This window comes from Panthera leo, chromosome A1 (assembly GCF_018350215.1).
Source record: "Panthera leo isolate Ple1 chromosome A1, P.leo_Ple1_pat1.1, whole genome shotgun sequence".
Classification (NCBI taxonomy): Eukaryota; Metazoa; Chordata; class Mammalia; order Carnivora; family Felidae; genus Panthera; species Panthera leo.
In genome coordinates this window covers 112,069,727-112,090,846 of record NC_056679.1, presented here as the reverse complement: position 1 = coordinate 112,090,846, position 21,120 = coordinate 112,069,727, and the positions used below count along the sequence as shown (strand labels likewise).

General features: G+C 53.7%; 1 protein-coding gene and 1 long non-coding RNA gene across 2 annotated transcripts in view; one reads left to right on the top strand and one right to left on the bottom strand.

The window, feature by feature from the left end:
- LOC122217958 overlaps window positions 1–640 on the bottom strand; it is a 61,838-nt gene extending 61,198 nt beyond the window's left edge. Inside the window, exon 1 of the long non-coding RNA XR_006201781.1 lies at window positions 499–640. This is a non-coding gene — a long non-coding RNA (uncharacterized LOC122217958). The remainder of the gene's footprint in view (window positions 1–498) is intronic.
- Window positions 641–3,657: 3,017 nt separating this feature from the next.
- On the top strand, window positions 3,658–7,502 carry TIFAB (TIFA inhibitor). Its single transcript, XM_042905900.1, has 2 exons — window positions 3,658–3,726; window positions 6,345–7,502. The coding sequence occupies exons 1-2, from the start codon at window positions 3,686–3,688 to the stop codon at window positions 6,946–6,948; spliced, it is 645 nt and encodes a 214-aa protein (XP_042761834.1). The 5' UTR covers window positions 3,658–3,685; the 3' UTR covers window positions 6,949–7,502.
- The last annotated feature ends 13,618 nt before the right edge of the window (window positions 7,503–21,120 follow it).

Here is a 21,120-nt window from a genome sequence, read left to right as displayed (position 1 = left end):
GGCAGACGCATCTCTGGAAACTGGGTATGGTCTCCCACCTTCCTCCACCAGGCACCGTCCCACATCCCACCCTACAGAGTGGGCACAAGCGTCCCCTCCTCCAGGAGGCCTTCCCAGGTGTCCCCCACCCCTGGCAGGTTAGATGCTCCTCCTGGAGGTTCGTGGTTCTGTGCCCACCCCCCCTCACAGCACCTATCTCTATGAGTTACAGGTGCTCTTTGTCTTACGGGAGAGCTCAGTGGGGGCAGGGAGCAATCAGGCAAGATCAGAGTAACAGTAGGTACATGGTAACAATCATAACAGACATGGTAACTGCGGCCATAGTCCACTTCCCCTGCATGAGGTCCTGGCCTAGGCTCTGCGCATTGCATGTATTTCCTCTCCTGCTGTCCCCCCTCCCTGGAGGGCACCCGCGGTACTCCATTTTACCGGAGCCGACCCGGCTTCTCACCCATTCTTGCTGTGCACTAAGTCTGTGTCCGTGGGCAGTTTACTTACCCTTCTGAGCCTGTCTGGCCCAGCACCCGTGCTTGTGACCACTGCTCCACGTGGCCTCCTGCGCTGGCTTCCTGCTTTATCTCCACGCACGCACAATGAGTTTTGAGGTCCTCTGGTGAATGACTCCCCATGCTTTGCCCATTCTCTCCTTCCCCCTCAGAGAGCAGGCCACTAGGTTTGTGGGTGCTGCCACCTAGTGGTCACAGGCCACCGGGACATCAATAGAGTGGCCTCTGCACAGTTTGGCCGGCTGCTGGAAGCCGGCCCCTCTCTCCCGAGCGCACTGCCAGCCAGGCGGCAGGAGCACGTTTGCAGAAGGCAGGACAGCTGGACTCCAGAGAATACCACCTTGGAGGCCCAGCAGCTTCACGATCAGGCCCAAGAGTGCCATGGAATGGGTCCAAGTCCTGGTTCTGCAGCTTCTCAGATATGAGACCCTGGGGCTAGTTGACTAATTGCTGTGGGCTTCAGCTGCCTCATCTGTCAAATACGTAACCTTGTCCTCCTGTGTTAGGGCCACATGCCCCAGGCCATAACTTGGAGAGTCTTCCTGGAGCATGCCCTTTTAACTTCATTATCATTGAAAATGGAATTTATGTTAAATGCGTGCAAATTAGGTATTGCACTCCGAAATTACGTTCCTTTAAAGCAAAACCTGGGTCGGGGCGCCTGGGTGGCTCAGACGGTCAAGCGTCCGACTTCGACTCAGGCCACGATCTCGCGGTCTGTGAGTTCGAGCCCCGCGTCGGGCTCTGTGCTGGCAGCTCTGAGCCTGGAGCGTGCTTCCGATTCTGTGTCTCCCTCTCTCTCTGACCCTCCCCCGTTCATGCTCTGTCTCTCTCGGCCTCAAAAATAAATAAACATCAAAAAAGAAATTTTAAAGCAAAACCTGGCCTTCTAAGAATTTGGGGTTTGTGCAGGCTGTTAGTCTGCCCCTCCAGCGTCTCTCACAAGGTGCATCTTCGCGGTCTTCTGCTGTTAAGGCTTCTACCACGAGCAGCCCTCACGTACCAGCTTTGAACCATGTCTTGGGCACTTGGCGCCTATCTCATTTAGCCCTCACACAACAAACTGTCCTTATTTCACAGAGCAGAAATCAGGTTCAGAGAGGCCAAGTAACTTGTCTGGGGTCACACACACACCTGCTATAAGAAGGAACCAAGCCTCACACCAGAGCCTGTGTGACCCCAGAACTCTCGCCTGCCTGCCACTGTAGAAAGCCCTGGAAACTGTTGTTCTGTCCCTGAGTTTTCCCAGGAGCACACAACAGAGACATTTGCTCACTGAGGTACACTCCTCGGGGTCCCAACACCAACTAGAGAAGGCCATCCTGGCCAAGGGGGCCAAGTAGAGAGAAGCCAGCACTTGCTCTCCCCCTGCTCTCACTGTCCCCTCAGGAGACTGCCAGCCAGTGACGAACAGGACTTCCTATTCTCCTTCAGAAGACACAGCACAGGCAAGACTTCCTCGTACTGATGGATTTCCTGGCTGTTTCAGTTCTCTTGCTAGGGAATGCTCTCAACCAAGGTCCTGAGGGCACAGGGGGCCATGAACACATCTCTTCTGCTCACCTACTCTCCCATGCCAGGGCTGGAAGTGTGGACAGAGCCCTTCTCTCACGGAGACATGGTCGCAGGGTACAACGGGAAGGCGGTGTCCCATCCCCAAGGAAGGAAAACTAAGACCCAGAGAGGGGATAGGACTTGCCCAAGGTCACAGAGCAAGAGTTAGCAAAGCCCCTGCCCGGATTCTGCCTATTGCCCACCGCCCTGGGTTCCTGACAGGAATGCTGATATTCTGTGCGGATCCCCATGGGGACAGGCCTCCCACACACACACCTGGCCCAGCTCTGTGCATGCTGGAGCTTAGAGAGCTAGTGAAGAAGATGCCTCCAGGGAGGCAGCCTGGAGTTAACGGTTGGTTCCCCCCCCCCCCCCAGGGGCAGTTCCCATCTCCGGAGGACCTGGTTTCCTGGGGGAGCCCTCATGCTTGTGTCACATTGGCTGGGACACATGGGGACAGATGACCATTTCGAGATTTTCCTATTTTCCTTCTTAGTTACTAAGCAACCAACTAGAGTCTAAATGCTCAGGAGAGATAAAGCAGACGAAGCACTGAATAGTGCCCAGAGGGGCTTGGCCCCCACAGTGTGGCCTGCTGAGTTCTCAGGGGCTACAAGGGTCATTCTCGAGGGGAGAGTAAGCTGTGGGTTGGGGACAGTGAGGCAGATCGGGAGACCAGCGGGCTGTACCACCCACCTGGATACCCCCCAAGAATCCCCAGGATAGCCCAGGTTTGATGGGAAAAAGAGAAAGGATTATATGCTGACCTATTCTGGGGCCTTGGGCCAGGCACTGCCTCTCTTAGGGCCCCCGTTACCCCCTGTATACCATGGGCACCTGTCTCTTGCCAGCTTGGTGGGTACAGTGAAGGCAGTATGAATACACTGGTGGACACTGGGTCACTTCCAGGATGGCCGGGGCTCCCAGTGCTGGGCAAGCATCTATCTCAGTCTGCTGAGGAAGGCCATGCTGCTCTGGAAGGCCAGCAGACCCCAGAAGGGGTGAGCATAGAAGATGGCCTTTCTGCTGTCCTGTGAGACAGGCCGCCCACCATGAGCAGCCCTCACCCCCATCCGCTGAGGCCCTGCCCCTCCCGAGATATTGAGTGGACTGCTCTGTCACCCACAGCCCTCTTGGCTACCGCCGGCCCATCTGTAACGCTCTCCTCGCACTCTCCCACATAAGTGGGGGCTCCCCTCATTGGCTCTCTGTTCAAAAAGCCTCTCCTTTCTAACAAGCCCGGGAGGCCTTCACCCCACACACCCACACACCCCCGCGGTTGGCAGCAGAGAAGAGTAGCAGCACCAGTGACGGGTGCCCTGGACACAGCTCCCGGGGTGCCTGGGGACAGGCTGCAGACCCAGGCAGTGTACTGAAGCCCAGCGGGGAACCCCACCCCCCAGGGGCCAGGGCTAGCAAGGATCCCAGGCTGCGGTTTCTCAACCACTCAGCGCTAGGGTTGCACTTCTGCAATGGGAAATCACACGTACATTTTCCTTCCTAACGGGAAAAAGGAAGAAAGCAGCAAAACTGATGAATGCTCTGACGTATCACATCCCCAAACCGCAGCCTTAAGTGCCAAGCCAGACCTGCCCTGGCAGGAACCCATTTGCTCCTGAGAGCTCATGGCTGCCGAGTCACAGCCAGAGGTGCCCCTGGCGGTAAGGTAGGTGGAGGGGGACTTGACGTACAGCCAGGGGAGATGGCCTGGGGCGGCGGGGGGAGGTGGGGAGCAGAGCCCCTGCTGGCTACTCACCAGGCACGTATCTCAGTGTCTTTCTGCTGTCTCCTCCCAGAGACGGCATTGGTAGGGCTGGGTTCTGCTTCCCCAGAACAACTGGAGGGTCCTGGAGATGTGAGACCCTCTTCCGGGGCTCTGCGCTGCTGGGGGATTTCTGTCGGCTCTGGAGCGCGCAGTGGAGCAGAGAGTAATGTCTCACGAGCAGCGGTGAACCCTCATTTCTGAGGGATTTTCTCAGGGTCCCTGGGATGTGAGATCGGGTCCTAGAAGTGAACTCTGAGTTTCTGGCCTGGCCTGAGGACTTGGATATCCCGCTTGGCCATTCTGGGCCCAGCTTGTCTTTTGTAGTCAGGAGGTCTCCTGCAGGCTGGGGCCAGAGGGGGTTGTGGATGGAGACATGTGTATATCTGTGCTTTAGGGAAAAGGGAGGGGCCTGAGGGGCCAGAGGGGAAGGTCTTCACCATGAACCTACTTCACCCAAAATGCAGAAGGGGTGGAGGGCCCCAGATTCAGACCACCTGTGACAGGATTCCAGCCCCCCCCCCCCCAACACAGCCCTTGAGCTCTAGGCTCACATTTGCTGCGTACCTAAACTTGGTTTCACATGATTTTCATGTGTGCGCGTCTCTTCATTGAGCCATTTGTCAAATGTGCCCCCAGACACATGTGGCCAGGCCCTGTTTGTACAGGGCAATGGGACACTGGGCAACAGGGCGGCTCAGACCACAGCCTGCCCCTGGGAAGTCTCAGAGACAGAGCAGGAGGGCTCAGGGAAGACAGGACGAGGACCCACATAATTCTGACGTGTAATGAGAAGATGGACTGAATGGCGGTGTCCGGAAAGGGTCAGAGGGCAGAGACAGGAAAAGAGCTACATTAGAAGACGCCACATTGGAACTGGGGCTTTAAAGAGGAGTGGTATTTGGTCAGGGTTTGGGATGGAGGATACATTCTTAGCAGAGAAAAACCTGTAAGCAAAGTCTGGTGCCGAGAAAGTGTACAATTAGTTATTCAAACCCACTCATCCCCTGGTTCCCAGTGAAGGCTCTGGCAGGTTCTGGGCCATATGGGGTTGGGGGATGTGCCAGAGAGTTTATATTCCTCAAATGCATGCAGGAGCAAAGCCGACTATTGTAAGTAGCCTTACTGCATGTGCCAGTGACATTCTAAAGGACAAATGATCAGAGATGGAGTTGCTGGAACAAAGGATGTGTGCGATTCACACTGTGGCCGCCTTGTTACTTGGCCTCCACACAGCCCCTGTCTGTTCTTTTTTTTTTTTTTTTAATTTTTGAGAGAGAGAGAGAGAGAGAGAGCATGACTTGGGGAGCGGGAGGGGAGGCAGAGCATCTGAAGAGGGCTCTGTGCTGACAGCAGCAGAGCGAGCCTGATACGGGGCTCGAACTCACAAACTGTGAGGTTGTGACCTGAGCCGAAGTCAGGTGCCCAACCAACTGAGCCATCCAGACGCCGTGAGCCCCTGTTGGTTCTTGAGTGACATCTCTCATGGCTCTCCACCTTCTCCATCAGGATCTGTCCTCTGCCCATATAATGAGACATTCATGCCCAAAATACACTTGGCATGGGGCCAGGCCCATAGAAGCAACTTGAAACATGCTAGCTGTTTTTCTTCATCCTCTGGGTCTCCAGGGAGCCTTTCTGGTTCCCCCAGGAGCCAGCTGGGCTTCCCTGTTCTGTCTCTCTCCATAATTCCTGATGCTAGAGGCACCTGTCTCCTCCCCCAGCTGGGTGTTCTGGAAATCAAGTTCTTGTTCTCCTATTGCCTGTGCTCATTGCCAGCAGCTGCTCAGTGCCTGGCTCAAACAAGGGCCCAGCAAGGGTATTTTTGTGTGACGGTTGAATAGGAGGAAGGTGTATCCTGTCTGTCTGTTCTTCCCTCCCCTCAAAACAGGGCCAGATTGTCTCCAGATGTCAGTAGGCCACCACTATAACCACACCGCAGAAGCTGGTATCCCATATACCTTACAAAAACAAGGAGGGGCATACTGACAGTACGGAAAAGAAAACTAAAGCTCAGAGTGGATGGGTGGTAAGGCCCACTCACAGAATATGATCAAGGTGACACTGAGATTAGAACCAGTGGGGCTGAGGGGCGCCTGGGTGGCTCAGTCGGTTAAGCGTCCGACTTCAGCTCAGGTCACGATCTCATGATGCACGGGTTCGAGCCCCATGTCGGGGTCTGTGCTGACAGCTCAGAGCCTGGAGCCTGCTTGGGATTCTGTGTCTCCCCCTCTCTCTGCCCCTCCCCCACTCGCACTCTGTCTCTGTCTCTCAAAAATGAATAAACGTTAAAAAAAATTAAAAAAAAAAAAAAGAACCATTGGGGCTGAACTTCCACACCAGCTTGAGCCTCGGTGTTATCCTGGCTTGAGCAGGATGACCATGTCCACACTCCGTGCTCCGCTCTGTTGGGCTGGAGGGGGTCCAGGGCCCCTGAGCCGGGCAAGCATGTCTAGGTTCAGGGAGTCACAGAGGTGTCAGGCTCCAACCACACTTCTCTGTCTGTGTTCCATCCTTCCCAGGCTCCCATCCACAGAGAAGCCTCTCACGGTCCTGCATGTGAGCCTGTACCACCCCACGCAGGACCCAGACACCTTTGCCAACGTCCCACCAAAGCTGCAGCATGACACCAACCCGCTGCTGGTGGGGCGGGGCCCGGACGCCCACCTCCAGCTGCGGCTCCCGTGCCTCTCCCGCAGACACCTGTCGCTGGAGCCCTACCGGGAGAAGGGTGGCACTCCCCTGGCCTTCTGCCTGAAGGCCCTGAGCCGCAAAGGCTGTGTGTGGGTCAACGGGCTGACTCTGAGGTTCCTGGAGCAGGTTCCACTGAGCGTGGTCAACAGGGTTGCCTTCTCCGGCATCCAGATGGTGGTCCGCATAGAGCGAGGCACCTCCCTAGAGGCCTTTGTCTGCTGCTTCCATCTCAGCTCCTCGCCCCTGATTCACAGGCCCCAGGCTGAGGAGACTGATGAATGGGAAAGCAAACCCCAGGAGCAGCCGCCCCCAAGTTCGGGGCAGCGAGCTCCAGATCACCCGGGGCTTCTCCACGGCCCTTCCCATCCAAGCCCTGGAGGAGGAACAGAAACACAGCTCCAGAAGGAGCCCTCAGAAAGTATGCTCTGCTAGCCCCAGCGGCCCAGAGCAAGGCTTACCTGAAATAGAACTTGAACTGTTGTAGCTACATCATGTGAGGCTGACAAGCAAGACGGGCCTGGTAATAATGAACAGATTCTGCAAACGCGAACAGCCTGGGCTGGGGGAGCACCCTCCATGGTTACAGCTACGTAAAGGAACGGGAACTTCGCATACGTTAGAGGCCCTGAGGGCTTCTGAGAGCCTCTCTCAGCCTTTCCCCACATTTCCCCCGGCCTGTCTGCCTAGGAGTTACTTTATGTGGCTAATTTCGTGAGCCGCTTAAGAGCTGGAGTCTGAGGTTGCACGAGGAATGCATGGACACATGTACCAATTACGTTCGTGGTAGCTCGGGGTTACCTTGGGCTTTCTAATACCCACAGGCACTCAGGGCTTAGGGAAGCCTGTGTTTAATAAACTGTAAGTATTTCATTAAGCTGGCATGCCCAGTAGGATTCCCTGATCGCCAGACGGGGTGCGTGCACGCCACGTTGTCACGCAGAGGCAGGGGCGGGAAATACAGAAGAGGTGTAAGAGGAAATTGGAAAGGTGGGGGCTCACATTTCTGGAAAGGATGTGGGCAGAGCTCAGGGTTTCCTGGGGGCGGGGAGCTGGGGGCTGGGCCTGCCGGGAAACTCACTGTCACACGGTCATCCTCACACTCCCTCCCTCTGTTATTTCTGGATCAAAGCCTTGGCTGATGGGAGGGCAAGATCTCCAGGGAAAGGTGGCTTCCCAGAGCAGAGAAATCTTTCAGGACTAAGTCCGTGAGGGTGGGGGGAAGAGGTTGTGGTAAAATTCAGCTCAACGGTAATTTTACTCAAAGTGGGTCATATACCAATGGGGGTGGGGTGGTCTTTCCAATATAAGGGACTAGTTAGTAAGCCATGCAGGTTAAGGGTGGGACAACTTCTCAGTGAACAGAGGGGCTGAGCACAAGTACCTACTCTCCACATCATCTCCATTCCAACTCCCCAGGGGGGGGCTTGCAAGCATCATTGAGAAACAATGTTCACCCGTGCGGTGAAGGGAGGGACCTACAAACTCAGATGGCCATCATCATCTTAGACCATGCTCTAGGATATTGGAGACACTGAGCCTGGCAAGAAGATTCAGCTGGTCTGCCAGGCACTCCCTGAGCATCCTCTCCATGGGGAAGACAGCAGTGGGCAGGAACCAGGCCTGTCCTGGCTTGGGAAGCTTCCCTTCTAATGGAGAATAGGACAAGTACACTCAGATTACAGCAAAAGGCAGAGGAGGGCAAGGGCTGTAAGAAGAAGGGGCTGTCCAATGCTTGAATGGCATGTGGGGGCCCCCCAAACAGTCCTTCACTCAGTTATTCAACTAACTTTCACCAGATGCTATGCAAAGCCCCAGGAACCCGCAGTGAACTAGGGTGACAAAGTCCCTGCCCCCAGAGAGTTTACCTGGGCTCATGAAAGACACCTGTTGAGGAACTAATCACTGAATTATTTGATCACCCCTGTTCTTGGTGCTGTAAACATTGTGTTTTCTCTCTCTTCGGGCTGGTGTTAACATTAGTTCTACCATTAAGTGGCCGTGTCTGGTGAGTGCTTACGTGTGCTTAGCCCTCTGCTAGGAGCTATGTGCCTTGCCCAGCTGAATCCTCAAAACACTCAGAGGGACAGTGGTGTTAACACATTGTACACCTGGGGAAATTGAGGCTTAGAAAAGGTATCTTGCCCAATATCATGCCACTTACTGGCTGTGTGATGTTGGGCCAGGGACTTAGCCTGCTCTTGGTCTCCATTTCTCCCTCCGGCAAGTGGGTAAGATAACAGTCACCATTCACTGGTGATGTTATGACGGTCTTAGGAGCTCATAGTGAAGCATCTGTCACATAGTAGGCACTCAGGAAGGGTTAGACACCATCATGAAACCTGACAGAGGGAACGTGATGGGTCCGTACCCAAGGGCTCACCTGCAGTCTGTGATTTCCTGATAAAGGATTTTGCCTTTGCTGCAGGCCTGGTGGGCAGTCAGGAGGGGGCTTGAACCTGTTCCTTGCACCAGAAGGCCCGATATTTAGAGTTTGTTGGATGGGAGACACACGGTCGGGGCTGGCAAGCAGAAGCCATGTGCTGGGCCGTCTGATGAAGCCCACTGTTTTGGAGCTGCCTTTGTATTTCACGCACGGGTTCAAAATGCAGCGATGATCCCTCCGGAGACCAAAACGTTCGCCAAACTGTGTATAAGGGAGCAGATACAGAACATACAGAGCAGGGAAGCCACAACCTGGAGACCACACCTGAATTTCAAAGGCAGAAAAGAGGAAGCTGGCTGGTGGCACCCTACCCCAGAGTCCCAGGGAGCAGCTCCCCTGCTCCAGCACAAAACTCTACCACTCAAGGGGTCCCCTCCCCCCGGAAGAAAGTAAACCCTAGTCGCGGGGGGTCTATGAGAGGAACCGAGTTACCTCCCCCATGAGGAGTGGGAGATTCAGAGGGAAGTGTCTGGGAGTCCCTCCGGGCCCGGGGATGAAGTGTGCAGCAGACTGAAGGATGCCTGCCAGACACCAGGCAGGAGGGAGCCCAGACACGTCCGGCTCGTTGTTTTGGACTCTGCTGATTCACAAACTCTCCTTGGAAAACTCACCGCTTGCCTCCTACCAGGTTGCAGGGCAGCAAAGCTCCGCTCCGTGCTAGATTCCATCTTTCTTGACCAGAGAACCATTTAAATCACCGGGTCCCTGCACCCACCCGCATTTGCATACTTGGCCTGCACAGGCAGCCTGAGCAGGTTGGAAAGACCCTCCCAGAAACCTCCTCTGCATTCTCTCAGCTCCCACACACAGGGCAGTGCACGGAGGCGAGGGGGTGCACATGCACGCGCGGACACGGGCTACGCCCACCCGCTGGGGCGGCTCCAAGCCGGGGCTCTGCAATCGGGTGCTGTCTGGGTTGGAATTCCTACTCCACCGTTACTAGCTCTGTGACCTTGGACAAGTGAATGAATGTCCCTGTGCCTCTGTTTCTTCTCCTGGAAAATGGGAAAAGTGACAGCCAGCGGTGGTGGTAAAATGAAGCAGTGCATATAAAGCACCTAGTGTGGTGCTTGGCGCATAGTAGGTACTCAGTAGAGTAAGCTTTTACTGTCCAATTCGGTGGAATGAATTGAATGCGGTTGACACATACATTCAGCGTATACACACATGCGTACGTCTGCTACAAAGGGCTACAACAGTTACCCCCAGAGCACTACGATTCTCTGAAGGCATGTCCGGAAATCTAGAAATCACCCCTTGTGCCCTTTAAGACATTTTAACCTTCACATTCCTCTGCTCTTCCAAGAATGGGACTCTCCCCAACCTGTCTGTAAGTGGGACACCGTAACCTCCCGAGCCCCATTTCCAGGGAGACCTGAGAACTCCACATAAATGTGCAGGGCTCTGAGGCGTGAGCAAGCAGGGTGAAGATGTGATGGCAGGACAGCACAACCGTGGCTGTGGCCGGGGGCAAGGAAGGGCACCGGACACCCCAATGCTGTCGCCGTAGTTTCTGTGTCTGTCTCCCTGTGAGACTTAGGCTCCACACAGATGAGGACCATGGGTGGTTTGCTGTTGTGTTCCAGGGGGCCGTTAGGGAGCTGGTCAGAGAATGGATGGACAGACAGACGGGCAAGGTGAGTTGTTAAGGCGTGAGCGAGGCAGGTGAGGGCATGGCCAAGGCTTGTAGTGGCAGGAGGAGAGATGGGTCGGCCAACTGGGGCAGCAGGGCCTGGAAGCCGTGGGCAGACAGTAAGTCTCTTCCAGCTCTAGGCCTCAGTGAGGAGAGCCCAGATCCTCCAGCTGGGGCAGAACACAGCTTGTGCTTCTCTCTGGGGCTTGAGCCTTTGCAGCCCAAGCCAGCCAGGATGCTGCATTTTTGAGATTCTGTGAGATGACTGCTGGGGAAGGTCGACAGATATGACAGGTCCCCATGTGACTGAGAGACAGCTCTCAGCACTTCCTAGAGGCACATAGCTACCTCCAGGAGACCCTAGGAGGGGCTCCAATCACTAGGAGTCTTGAGTTGGACCGGCAGGATGGAGTGTGGGCCCCCTGCCCCCCACATCTCCTTGGATCTGGTTTGATACCTCTGCTCCAAGCCCATATGATGGAGGCTACCCTCCACAGAACCTCCTCCCCCAGACACTCGCTAGGAACACGCTGCCTCCCTAAACCGACACCCCACCTGCACAGACCAGAACTGTTCCTTCAAGGGATTCCCTGTGGCTTGGGAAGCTAAGACATCACACTGCTGAAGGCATCGGTATTTCCAAAGAAAGGGCTGGAGAGGGTAACGCTTACCCTGCAGGAGTGAGTTTCATTGTAGAATGAGCGGCATTAAATGTTTCATTGTAGGCCAGGGGCGCCTGAGTGGCTCAGATGGTTAAGTGTCTGACTCTTGATTTCTGCTTGGGTCATGATCTCATGGTTCGTGAGTTCTAGCCCCGCAACGGGTTCTGTGCTGACAGCGTGGAGTCTGCTTGGGATTCTGTCTCTGTCCCTCTCTGCCCCTACCCTGCTTGTGCTCTCTCACTCTCTCTCAAAACAAATAAATAAACTTTAAAAAAAAGCTTCACAGTAGGCCAATGAAGAAAACATGTCCCTTTCCCCTCAAATGGATAGTCACTTCATAAATGTATAAAGCAAGACATAGTCAAGTGGCTGGTTCAAGGTCTCCCTGTGACTAAATAGAGCTGAGACAGGATTCCAACAGAGCTAAGAATGGATTCTTTGCCTAACAGCCCACTGAGTAGCTAGGCTGCTGTCAGCAAAGATGTGTGTAGAAGCAAGTAAACCACAGGCAGTGTGGACAGTTCATCATCACCTCCAGGACCTTCCCCCACCCCCAAACTGGGCTGCGGAGGGGAGACTATCTACTCTATCTACTGTGTGAGCTCATTTCCTCCTCCTCAGCTTCTACCCCATGGCACCTGGTGATGCTGATGCTGCCATCGGGTTAGCTGGTCCCCAAACTGGACCCTCCAGCTTCCTGTCGCTGTGGCCGCCCTGCCCACATTCCGGCGCGCTCTGGTCGCTGGCCGGCACACGAGGCCCAAGCCTGTGCAAGGCTCTGGGAGAGGAGTAGACAGACCCAGCTCCTCCGCCTCTAAGTGGAGATGCCAAGTTAATGAACTCTATTCACATTGCAGGGCTGTGATCCCTCTTACCTTGAATGTGAACTCACAGGCGGATTAAAGTGAAATAAAACCTACCATTTGAATTACATTCTCAGCTGATTGGAAACATACATTACCTCCCTATGACCGGGCCGTGAGAAGGGAAGTTATTATCTTTCTTTAGAGTTTGTAAACTCTTTATGGCTGAGGCAGCTTTAAGCCCGCCGGGGGAAGAAATGATCCGGGAATAAATTGCTCTCATTTACCTTTGTTTTCCAATCACACGCTCCAGTGGGAACAAAACATCCTAAGTGAAGGGATGTGGGAAGCCAGGTGATCCCCAGCAGAAGAGTTTAATTATTTTCTTCTTTAAGGACGTGAGTTGAAAAAGCTTTAAAGTGTCTTTTGGTATGGGGCTTGCTCCGCAAAAATGTGCCCTCCCCCGATAATGCCAGCCTTCCCTGAACTGTTACTGTCTCTGCCTCTTCTTTCCAGGGGAACATAGCCTCCATTTCCCCCACAGTGCCTACCTTTTTAAGGGGCACTGGCAGCTATAGTGCCCAGCTCCAGACCTTTGGGAACCAGGAAGGAGTCTGAGAAGGGGCAGATTTGAATAAAATTCAAATCACAGTCCTGGAAGGAGGGAAAGGACCCATGGGGTCTGGAGTTCTGAAGGGGGGCTTTCTTCCCCACTCTGTTATTTCTCCGATCCTCTGTGTTACCTAACAGAGAAATTACACAGAGCAGGTACCGGAGCAAAACCATCACGACGTCCAGGCGCTGAGCCAAGCATTCAAACTGCTGGAAGGAGCCCCAGCTGAGACATCTGCCTTGCTTTCCTTTAAAGACACAGAGGCAGGGGGTAGGGGGTGGGGACTCTTCAGAATAAAGCAGAGACGGGGAGGGGGGGGCGGGGGGGTTCCCAGGGAGAGCTCAGTCAGGCAGCCAGCCACGGGTTTCCTTTCCGTAATTTCTTCTCTGAGGGATCAGGACACCATGATATCATTCCTCCATTCATATGCAGTTTTCTGCACAATGGGTCCTATTAGGTCACCTTGCCTGGGGGGAGGGAGCGGCGGGGGGTGGAGGGGGTGGGGGAGGTAGGAGAGGGTGCATAGCAGGATCCAGTCAAGAAAACAAAAACCACTGTAAGCATTGCAAAAACATAACAGGCCACGCACCTCAGAAATCAGCAAGAGCAGAAGTTGCTCCCACCTCTGGGGCTGCAGAGTCAACCAGAGCAGGCATTGCCAGGCACAGACCCCCTCTCCCACACGTCACCCCAACCACATATCCTTTGGCCTCTGTAAGAAAGGAAGAGGAGGGCACAAGAGGACAGGTACTGACAGTGAGGTCCAGAGAAGAACCAGGTGGGGCCATCCTGGCCTGGGTCATGCAATCCAGCCCGGGCGCCTGCTTTGAAAACCCCTCTCCCCCCACCTCAGAGGCAGGGCAGCAGAGGAGGGTCCAAATCCCCACCGCTGTCCACTTACTGACCCTAAAACTTGCCTCATCTCCCAAGCCGCCGACGCCCAAGTACAAAACGGGAATGCTGTCAGTACCCGCGCCCCCTCTGTGCAGACGGAAATGCACACATACGTGTAATGGAACTTAGCATGCACGCCTTGGAAACGCTCAATGACTGCCGGCCGTGAGTGTGAACTGCCACCAACCATCCCCAAACGTTTCTCCCTCCAGAAAGCTTTCCTGACTTTTTCCAGAAAGGAATGGTCTCCTCCCAAGCTCCAAGCCTGTTGTGGGACACTCAGAGGGGTTTCCAGGCAGTGATCCATGGTATCAACCACATGGTATCTCCTCAGCTGGGAATACGTGTAGTTGCTGTGTGCTCTGCCCCGCCAACATGGCCCCGGGCAAGGCAGAGACCAACTCAGCAGACTGTAGTTGCTGTGTGCTCTGCCCCGCCAACATGGCCCCGGGCAAGGCAGAGACCAACTCAGCAAGTCTGCGTATGGATGGGACAGCCACCTGGCTCCTCAGCAGGGGTCTATTGACTGCCAAGAAAGTGAGCTGGGACAAAGAATTTGCGTGGGGTGAAAGCAGGTCTTCGGGAATGAGCTTTGAGAAGAACCTCATGTCACAACAAAGCTGCTGGTTTAACAGGTTAAAACGGACTTTAAACAATGAATTACTCAGAATGAGAAGAGGCCAGGGTAAGTGGTTTGTTCCATGAGTGCCCTCATCTTCTCTATAGGACCCTAAGCCCGGGAGGCAAGGACAAATCCAGCAAGGCCCTGCAGGGCTCACACCCCTGATTCTTCCACTCTCTGCCAATAGGTTTTCCCCGTTTCCAGATGAGTCCTATGTCTATGGTTCAACACAAGTGCCCAGCCCCCCACCACCCAGAAACACACGTACGAGGTGCGGAGCTCCCAAACTTGGACCTCTGCCCCGGGGAACACTGGAAGCACGCAGGCTGCATGCTTGATGTCAGAGGTTTCCAGAATCATCCTGGCCCTCATTACTGAGGAACACATGGTCCCCTGTAGACACTTGTTGGAGGCCCAGGAGGGAAGCTAATAATCAGGGGGCTCCATCTTTCACTTTTACGTTCCTCTTCCCCTGGGGCTGTGGTTGCTGTGCAGATTTCAATTTGAAATGTCAGGAAAGCCTCATGTGGTTTGACTTCTCCTTCTCCATGCCATTCCCCATCTCGCGCGCACACACACACACACACACTCACACACTCACACACTCTCACTCTGGGCTCTGTCTAGCACCCTGGGTAAAGTGTTGGTTAGAAATTCCCAGGGTCATTATGAGCTGTGAGTTTTGCTTCTCTGTTAAAGAGAAAATACCTCCACTTGAGACTCTCAGCATGCTTCACAAAACCAAGGTGAATATTTTGGCTGAGCTCAGGGAAAAAACCAGAAGCCAAGGAGAGACCTCATTACAGGAATGGTAGGAGGCATTTGGAGGAGGCCAAATTCAGAGTGTGCTGAATAAAGCAATGCCATATACCCTGCACCTGAGGGCCTGGGAATGCTGGAAGATCGAAGTCTGATGGACAAAGCAGCAGGTTGAGAGAACGACGCGGCATACCGAGAAAGTCACCAAAGGCTCTAGAGACTTCACTCTGCCAATCTCTACAGTCAGTCAGGGGCTGGCAGACGGTTAACCACCAGCTCTCTGGGTGGTGGGAGACCTCTGACTGTGTAGTGTTTGCCGATTTCTGATTTCCGTGATGGAAATTCTCCCACCATCGTCAGTTTCAAGGTATCAGGGTGACACCACTGAACCTGGAGTTGGAAAGAGATGTGCAGTAAACACACACAGATAGACTGGATGCAAATACCCCAAGAGCACAGATGTAGCCAAATATAGTAAAATAATTAGGAAACTGTGAGTTTTTATTATTTAACTTTGTATTTAATGTAACTTATTCAACACTAAGTTCATGTGCTTTCATTTTCTTTTTTTTTTCAATGTTTATTTTTGAGAGGCAGAGACAGAGGGTGAGTGGGGGAGGGGCAAAGAAAGAGGGAGACACAGAATCCAAAGCAGGCTCCAGGTTCTGAGCTGTCAGCACAGAGCCCGACGCGGGGCTCGAACTCACGAACCGGGAGATCATGACCTGAGCTGAAGTCAGATGCTTAACCAACTAAGCCACCCAGGTGCCCCTTTGTGCTTTAATTTTCACTGGTGGATTGTTTAACAATCGGCTCTTATAAGACAGTGTGGGACCCTCTTAGCACACCACCATGTGGAGAAAGTTCCAGCATCTGAGAATGGTGGGCCAGAGAAACAAACAAACAAATAAACAAACAAACAAACAAACATGTGATAATGCCTTGAGATGCATATGGTGCCTACACAGAAGTGCCGGAAAGGTCAGGGTAACCATTCTAAGAAAACAGTATGGTGTTTGGCCATTTTAAAAGTGAAGTCATTTGTATTTATAATGTTAGATGTTTCAAATAACCTTATGAGGATTTTAAACCGTCCCATGCTACAGATGAAGAAACAAAAGCGCAGGGAGGGGAAAGGCTCCCAAATGCACTCAGCTGGTAAGTGGGGGACTCTTGCCCTTCTCCTCACCCCCGCCATCCGTGCACACCTGGTGAGAGGAAGCCCACAAGCTCTGGCTGAGCGTGGGTTGTAGAACCCCACTGTCGATGCCCACCTAGCAGATGCCACGAGACATGGTTCACAATTAAAGTGCTGTGCCTGGACCCTGTAATCAGTCCCCTGACTTCAAACGTGCCCACAGGTATTAGCTAAGAGGCTGTGTTCATTTCTTTCCTGAGATCTCACTCTCAGAGCTCAAGGAAGTACAGGTCGCCTGGCATTTAGAAGTCACCTTCTTTCTGAGAAGGGAGGAAAACACAGCTCTCTAGGCCCCACCTCATCTCCCTGCCCTCTTAGACGCTGGATGTTGGAGTTTCTGGTGAACTGATCAGCAGGGAGCAGGGAGACTTTGAGCTCAATCTCCGAACTGTAGCCCAACCCCAAGGCCTCCAGGACCCCGAGATCAGGGGAGTGACTGGTTGGTCACCCAGGCTGTGTGCAAGCATTACCCGACAGCCCTTTGGGGACCCCAGGCAGGTCACCACCCCAAAGTAGAGCAACGAGCATTGGATTCCAGATGGGATCAGGACGCTTGTTGGAGGCTTGGATCCCAGACCCCAAACTTACATGCATCTAGATACCAGTCCCTGCAAAATCCTCCAGTGCAAAAGGGAGCCCCTCTCTCACTTTCCACCTTCTCCTGGCTTTGCTACTACAGCTCTGGCTTCTGGGTAGGACATGCCCCATTGCCCAGGCCACATCCCCCTCACTCCTTTGTCATTTCAAATCTTCTGGCATGTAGGTTCCGTATGCTTGGCTCTTTATGGCCGTTTGCAGTGTAATTCTGTTCCTGTCCTGCCATTCAATTTGAATTAAATATCAAACAGATGTGAGTCATTTTTTGCTCTTTTTAAAGAAAAAGTTTAATATTAGGGAGCATGCCCTCCTATATGATCAGGAAAGCCATTCAGAGAAATAAGCCCCTTCAAATTAAAAAAGAATCGCATTGGTTAACGTTAAGATGCTTTCAAGTGATACATTTCGAAGTGTTAAGGGAAGGTGTTTCCAGCAAGCTATAAAGCAGCCAGGAGAAAAGAGGAGAAGATATACGGCCACAGGCCGATGGGGAAATTGGAGCTCAGAGAGGGGGCAACCCCACCTGGGGAGGAAGCTCTAAACTTGGAGATGAGGTTCACAGATGATGGTGGGGGAGGCCATCTTCCCCCCAAGGGCCGGAGGTCTCTGCTCTCTGCAGCCTGTGTGGTCAGAGTAGGAGGGGAGTCAGCAGGAGCTCCATTCTGCTCAGAGAGGCAGCCTGACCTGGGTACCTGTTCCCCCTCCTCACACTCTCGTCAGTCTGGCACATCTCCCCCTGCCAGCCGTCCCAGGGGTGAGCGTATCTTAGAACATACTGAATGGCTTAATCTCTTGGTCCCTACCTGCATCCTCTTGGATAGCAGGATCTTGGGTCTGGGATAGCTCTGAAAGCCCAGAGAAAGCTATGGCCGCCCATTGGATACAGGAGCATGCATGACACTCACATACAACCTCAGAAGCCCATGGTCCCCTGATTTAGACCGCGCCCCACCCCCAAGGCAGCCATGGCACAGAACATTTCATCACCGGGCACTTAGCCCACAGGACCACGGCCCCTCTGTCACCAAACAGGGATCTACATTCTCAAGCACCCATATGCCCAGCACTGTGCAAGGCATCTTCACGTGCTGCAGGAGCTGGTCAACCTCCAAACCCCTCTGCCTTCTTGGCAACACGCATGCCTGGAGCTCAACATTATTGGACCTGCCGCCATTCATGGCTAAGAGCCAGGGCCTCTCCGATGCTGGCTCAGGCACTGAGTGTTTCCATGTGCTCCTTGTAGTCGCTGCACCTAAAAGGCAGCTCTCCAACTACAGCCGGCTGATTGCAAATGACATTTCCATGTGGCAGGGAAAAGGGCCAGAATGCCTCTGATTCCAGCTGGTTCTGGACACCCTGGACTTGGAGATGAGGCTCTGCACACCCAACATTTGCCTGTAGGGATGATGTGCAAATGCCCAGAGACCCTGCTCTGCGGGGAGCACGAGGCCCTGCTGATGAGAAACAGAACCAACACTTCCTAGAATTCCGCAGACAAAAGAGAAGGTTGAGTGGAGGGATTTAGAGCAAAGGAAAGCCTAGACTTTGGAATCAGACAGTCAAAGTCTGGAGCCTGGCTCTACCTCTTACTAGCTCCGTGACCTTGGGCAAGAGACCAATCTCCTCCAGCCTCAGGGTCTCCCATCTATAAGCAGGAGCACTGCCTGTCTCGTGGGGTGTTTGGGGGAATGAAACCAGATGATGCCTACGGGTTGCTGAGTGCAGTGTTTGGCTTTCAGTGAGCAGTCAGTGTTGGGAAGCTCTCTTTCTTTGCTGTTCCCCCCGCCCAAAGGTGAACAGCACCCTGTCTGATGGTTCTAGGGTGCTCAGAGGTGGATCAGAATCAGGCTTGTCCCCAAAGTAGCCATAGTGATACCACAGGAGGAGCAGGAGCAGCAGAGGGGGGCGTGTGAGTTACTGTTTCCTAAGTCCTGTCTGCGGCAAAGGAAGAAGTGGGATGGGGGAGTGGAGGAAAGCAGCAGAAATATCTGCAAGCGGTTTTAGAAGAGGAATTGAAATTCACAAATCATTGCTACTACTCCAACTGCTATTCTGCATCTGTGGCACGGAGAAGGCACGGAGATCCGCTCTGAAAGCCCCAGGGTGGGGAAGGAGGTGCTGTCCAGAGAGGGTGAGGCCTGGCCCCTGCTCTCCTCAGACTCAGCACCAGATCCAGATTCTAGAAGCACTCTGAGCACAGGCTGGCAAGAGCTGAGCTGCTCAGAAGAGGTTCCTGGGAGCAGGAGGATGGAGCTACGCCTTGAAATATGGGAAGTATGTTGAGCAAGAGAGATGCCCACCCTAGGTGCCTTGCAGCATACCTGGCAGGGGTCCGAGGCCAAGGTAGAGGTAGGGGTAGGGGGCTCAGGGGGCTCAGTTTTAGCCCCCTCCGTACCTCAACCTACACAGTCACTTGTGGCAGCCATTCATTTGTGCTTCACTAAGAACAAGAGGTCCCAGGGCGCCTGGGTGGCTCAGTGGGTTGAGCGTCCGACTCGATTTCAGCTCAGGTCTCATGGTTTGTGAATTCAAGCCCCGCGCTAACAGTGCAGAGCCTGCTTGGGATTCTTGCTCTCTGCCCGTCCCGCAATACTCTCTCTTTTCTCTCTAAAAATAAATAAATAAACTTAAAAAACAAACAAACATGATGTCCCTTCTACAGTGCTGCTTAGGTAACCCAGCCTTAGAACTCCTCACTGCAGTGAAAACCCATTTCTCGCACCCTACAGCTAGGGGCAGCTGTGTGCTGGTCAGAGCCCTGTGGACCCTCCCACCCCTCTTCAGAGACCAGGGGATTATGCGGGGTCCTGAACTGTGCCAGAGGCTTAGCCCCATTTCCCCCAGGATGCCCAGAACACCCTAACCACAACCTCACGTGGGTGGCCACACTCACTTTGATGACCCCGCTTTTATGTCCCCCCACAGTGGCCAAGCTCCAGTCACAGGCTTTTCTCCAGCCTTTGAGATCCCATACATCCTGTCCTGGACAGACGACATGGGGTCTCATCCTAGCGGGAACTCGATAACTTACACATATTCATATCAATCTCTGTTCTTACTTAATTTTTATTTTAAATTATGCATTTAAATATTGAATGACAAATATATTTAAATAAACAATTACTTGCATCTTCCTCCAGTCTTCCTTGAGGTACACATTTTCCACACATCGTAATCGGGGGGCATAGATTTGTCTTCAGTCGTTTCCTGGGCCTTTTACATGATTTCACACTCATTACAGTGATCTGTTCGTTATTCGGTATTACGTCAATGACATACCTCAGTCTGCAACCAACTGAAGGGCATTTTCATTGGTTACATTTTTTGTTGTTGTTGTGCTGTGTCTAAAGTAATACTCTACTCATAAAATGATTTTCCTTTTGAGCACTGCCCTTGGGAACGTTCCCGGGAGCTGGATGGTCAGTTGAGAGCCGCGCGAAGATTGTGTGCTCCTCACAGACCGAGGGTGTCTCCTCAATCGGCCAACACAGCAGACTTCATTCCTAGGATGCCCATTAAAAAACTGAGGTGGGTGGGTGGGGGTGAGCCTCTGCCCAGAGCTAGCCAGTGTACCTTCCCGTGCCATTTCTCAGGAGGCCTGCTCCCTCCCGGCGCGCTCTGGATGGACGGGGAGCCCCAGGTGCCTTCACTCGCACAGTGAACGGTTGCTGGTGGAGATGCCCCTACGGCAGCATGGGGAAGCCATAGGACGAGGAAAGCTCCTTCTTTGGCCTCTGGAACAAGCCCCCAGATGGCTGTCTCAGACCGAGCCCAAGGCGGCCTCCCCAGCCCTTCCAGAGCCCCTTTAAGCAAGGGAGGGCATGCTTTGTGGCTCTTTAAGCCCTTCAGAAGATGTGAAAATGGGGGCAGGTCAGCCACGTGAAGAGCTGGCTACAACGTGTAAACACCGCCTCAGGGCGCCGCTAATCTTCCAGGTCAGGCCCTGGTGCCACCAGGCGCCACTCTGGGGCGCCTCTAGCCAAGTCGCCTGCGTGATCTTGTGTCAGCGGTGGGCAGGCACGGGGGCCCCGGGACCATCCGTGGGACCATTCGTTGGCACCCCTGTCTGCCCTGCAGGGGCCCGAGTGCCCTGTCCAGCCTTCCCCACGGGCAGAGCCACAGCAGCTGCTGGGTCACAGAAGCCCCGGGCTCACAGGCATCCCTGGCCCCCAAACGTGCCCCTGGGCGAGGTGCACGGGGCTAACCAGAAACACCTGTGTACATGGAATTTCCTGCCCCAGTTCAGCCTTCATTTCCTCCGCCAGTAAAAACCCAAGGCGTGCAAAGGTGAAAGAAACCAGCCAGTCAATCACCCAGACGACGGCCACCAGGGCCGCAGAGACGGGACTTTCTAAATTAAATTTTAATTCCCACCCGATG